Source organism: Palaemon carinicauda, chromosome 31 (assembly GCF_036898095.1).
Source record: "Palaemon carinicauda isolate YSFRI2023 chromosome 31, ASM3689809v2, whole genome shotgun sequence".
Taxonomy (NCBI): Eukaryota; Metazoa; Arthropoda; class Malacostraca; order Decapoda; family Palaemonidae; genus Palaemon; species Palaemon carinicauda.
The window spans coordinates 84,754,143-84,758,430 of record NC_090755.1 but is presented as its reverse complement, the minus strand read 5'-3'; the positions used below and the strand labels follow the sequence as shown (position 1 = coordinate 84,758,430).

At 37.7% G+C, this 4,288-nt stretch overlaps 1 protein-coding gene across 1 annotated transcript in view; it reads right to left on the bottom strand.

Moving 5' to 3' along the window:
• The window catches only part of LOC137624830 (uncharacterized), a 262,657-nt gene that overhangs the window by 66,140 nt on the left and 192,229 nt on the right, over nt 1-4,288 (bottom strand). The window contains 1 exon segment of the mRNA XM_068355781.1: nt 147-303. Within this exon segment, the coding sequence (XP_068211882.1) occupies nt 147-303 (157 nt within the window).

Below are 4,288 nucleotides of genomic sequence, written 5' to 3'. Positions count from 1 at the left end.
TATATATATATATATATATCATATATAAAACAAATTATAAATCAATATACTAGGATTGTAGCTTATCTTAATAATAATAATAAAAATAATAATAATAATAATAATAATAATAATAATAATAACAACAACAACGCCATCCTACTCACTCTTGATCTTATCCTCGTAGTCCTGCTTGGACGATTCCATTTCCTTCTTCAGCTTCTTGAGGTCGGCCTCGGCCCTTTCGGCGTTGTCCTTGTAGAGGAGAAGCGAGGAGGACTTCTCCTTCTCTTTCTCGAGGCGTTCCCGCTTCTTCTGCTCCGTCTGAGGGGGACGAGGGAGATCGACAGGAGAAGGTTAAATCGAGGGTCGTGTCGTATTGTGCAAGATGAAGAAGAAGAAGAAGAAGAAGAAGAAGAAGAAGAAGAAGAAGAAGAAGAAGAAGAAGAAAGGGGACATTGAGAAACTATGGAAGCATTTGCTAGCTTGATGTTAACTTTCCCAACTTCATCTCTCTCTCTCTCTCTCTCTCACTCTCTCTCTCTTCTCTCTCTCTCTCTCTCTCTCTCTCTCTCTCTCTCCTAGGATTTAATTTCATGTTAATTTGAAAATTATGCTAATCTCTCTCTCTCTCTCTCTCTCCTCTCTCTCTCTCTCTCTCTCTCTCTCTCTCTCTCTCTTAGGATTTACTTTCACGTTAATCTAGAAACGATGCTAAAATCTCTCTCTCCCTCTCTCTCTCTCTCTCTCTCTCTCTCTCTCTCTCCTCTCTCTCTCTCTCTCTCTCTTCTAGGGTTTACTTTCATGTTAATTTGAAAACGATGCTAAAATCTCTCTCTCTCTCTCTCTCTCTCTCTCTCTCTCTCTCTCTCTCTCTCTCTCTCTCTCTCTCTCTCTCTCTTAGGATTTACTTTCATGTTAATATAAAAACGATGATAAAATCTCTCTCTCTCGCTCTCTCGCTCTCTCTCTCTCTCTCTCTCTCTCAGTATATAGATAGATAGATAGATAGATAGGAATATTCAGTTCTCCAACACAATAAAAGCAGTCATATAAATATAAACGAAAAGGCCTTCTCTCTCTCTCTCTCTCTCTCTCTCTCTCTCTCTCTCTCTCTCTCTCTCCTCTCTCTCTCTCTCTCTCAATCCACGGGTATAGGAATGAACGACTGAAGTTTGAATGATCCCCTTTTACAAAAAAACTTTCCATTCCAGCCAAACTTTGGTTCTTACCACCTTTCCTACTACCCAGCTGCATGATATAAGAGAGCCAGGCTTGTTGTTATTTACGTTTTTCCTTTAAATTTGGAAAAGGGTCACAATATGATATATAATATCCTAACTATCCTCTCCTCTCTTCTTCTTCTTTCCCACCATTATTCCTACATTAAGGGGTCGGTTGCCTTAAGCATGATTTAAGAGAGCTGGTGTACCAGTCCTTCCGAGCCAGGTCTCTGCTGTTATTTATGTTTTGCCCTTAATTATGGAAAAGGGTGACAGAATAACTAATATCCTCACTATTCTCTCTTCTTCTTCCCCACCGTTATCCTTACATTAAGGGGTCGGTTGCCTGATGCGCCTTCTAGTAGCATCAAGCGCGATCTATCCTTTGGCAGAGGGTTTTCTAGATCGTATGCCCTTGCAGTCATTAGTCAGTTACTGGCGGTGGGCCTAAACTTTGACTAAATAGTCCAGCTGCAAGGCAGCAGTTTCTACAGTTATTAGCAGTGGGGCTAGTCTTATGCTTAAAAGCTAGGCTGTCCTTTTAGTCGCTTTCTAAGACATGCAGGACGTACGGTGGTAGTATTCTTACACCCCTGACACTATCCTCTACTCTGTATCATATTCATCCCATCCCCCCCCCCCCACCCCGAATAATACACTACAGTAGAAGTAAGATATTGTCAATGGCTGACCAGGATTTCTAAGGTATTCATCCTAATATTTTCATCCAATGACGAACATATTACAAACAAACTGACTACTCCAAACTACCACAGTAATATTGGCAAAGTGTAAACAAAAACAATATTACAAACAAATTGTCTACTTCAGACTACCACAGTAATATTGGCAAATTTAAACAAAAACAATATTACAAACAAATTGACTACTCAAAACTGTCACATCAATATTGGTAAAACGTAATAAAAAACAATGTATCTATGATCCTATCAAATACATACATACATATACTAAGGCACTTCCCCCAATTTCGGGGGTAGCCGACATCAAACAAATAAAAAAAAAGGGGGACCTCTCCTCTCTACGTTCCTCCCAGCCTGACAAGGGACTCAACCGAGTTCAGCTGGTACTGCTAGGGTGCCACAGCCCACAGCCCCCCTCCCCCCCTTATGCACCACAGATGAAGCTTCATAACGCTGAAGGCCCTACTTCTTTATTCTAAACCTCTTCAAAACGACATAGGGGAAAGTTTTATCTTCTATACTTTCTGTCCTTATCTGTTTTGCTGATGTTAACAGCGTAACTAATATTGGTTTTCCTATTTCTATCGATGTTTCTCGCAGTTTTGTTCCTTCAGTACCCGCTTCCTGTTTTCTATGGAATAATACTTTCAGCAATTTTTAAAATATTTACAATCTTAAAAGTTTTCATAATAATATTTTCTTTTTAAATTTAATAATAACCTTAATCTTTTTAATAATTTCATATATTAAAAATTTGGATAATTTTGATAATAACAATTCAAAAAAATTGAAAATAATAAATATAATAATAATGATAATAATAATAAAAAAATAATAATCATAATTTTTTTTAAATTATGAAAATAATAATTTCAATAAAACCATCATGTTTAAAAGCATGATTTCCCATCTAAATTGATGCCCATTATATACCAGACGGATCTCCTCAGAAACACAATTCCTCCTAAGAATATCTTTGACGTAAATAACCTTTTCCTTCCCAAGAATAATTCTCTTCCCTTAGGCTTGACTTGAGATAAAGACATTGCACACAACTCGCCCCCACGCATTTATCCATGAAGATGATGTTATATTAATAGCATTATTTCAAAAGATTCGCTTAAGCTTCCATTAACATATTGCAAAAAAAAAAAAAAAAAAAAAAAAAAACTGCCTCAGGGAAGACCGAACTCAGAAGCTTTTCAATTTTCTATATCTGACTGATTTCTCCATTTCCATTTATAGATGAATAATACTGGAATAGCATTGGAATATCACTGGAATATCGCTGGAATATCACTGGAATATCCCTGGAATATCACTGGAATATCCCTGGAATATCACTGGAATATCCCTGGAATATCACTGGAATATTCATGGAATATCCCTGGAATATCACTGGAATATCCCTGGCATATCTCTGGCATATCACTGGAATATCACTGGAATATCCCAGGAATATCACTGGACTAACGCTGGATTATCACTAAAATATCCCTGGCATATCACTGGAACATCCCTGGAATATCGCTGGAATATCCCAGGAATAACACTGGAATATCCATGAAATATCACTGGAATATCCCTCGAATATCACTAGAGTATCCCTGGAATATCCCTGGAATATCACTGGAATATCCCTGGAATATCACTTGAATATCGCTGGAATATCACTAGATTATCACTGGAATATCCCTGGAATATCCCTGGAATATCACTAGAATATCCCTGGAAAATCACTGGAATATCCCTGGAATATCCCAGGAATATCACTGGAATAACCATGAAATATCACTGGAATATCCCTGGAATATTCCTGGAATATCCCTCGAATATCACTGGAATATCCCTGAAATATCACTGGAATATCCCTGAAATATCACTGGACTATCCCTGGAATATTCCTGGAATATCACTGAAATATCCCTGGAATATCACTGGAATATCACTGGATTATCACTGGAATATCCCTGGAATATCCATGAAATATCACTGATATATCCCTGGAATATCACTGGAATATCCATAGAATATCACTGGAATATCACTGGAATATCCATGGAATATCCCAGGAATATACATGGAATATCCCTGGAATATCCTAGGAATATCACTGGAATATCCCTGGAATATCCTGGAATATCACTGGAATATCCATGGAATATCGCTGGAATATCCCTGGAATATTCCTGGAATATCCCTGGAATATCACTGGAATATCCCTGGAATATCACTGGAATATCCCTGGAATATCGCTGGAATATCACTGTAATATTGCTGGAATATCACTGGAATATCCCTGGAATATCACTGGAATATCCCTGGAATATCCCTGGAATATCAGTGGAATATCCCTGGAATATCAATGGATTATAACTGGAA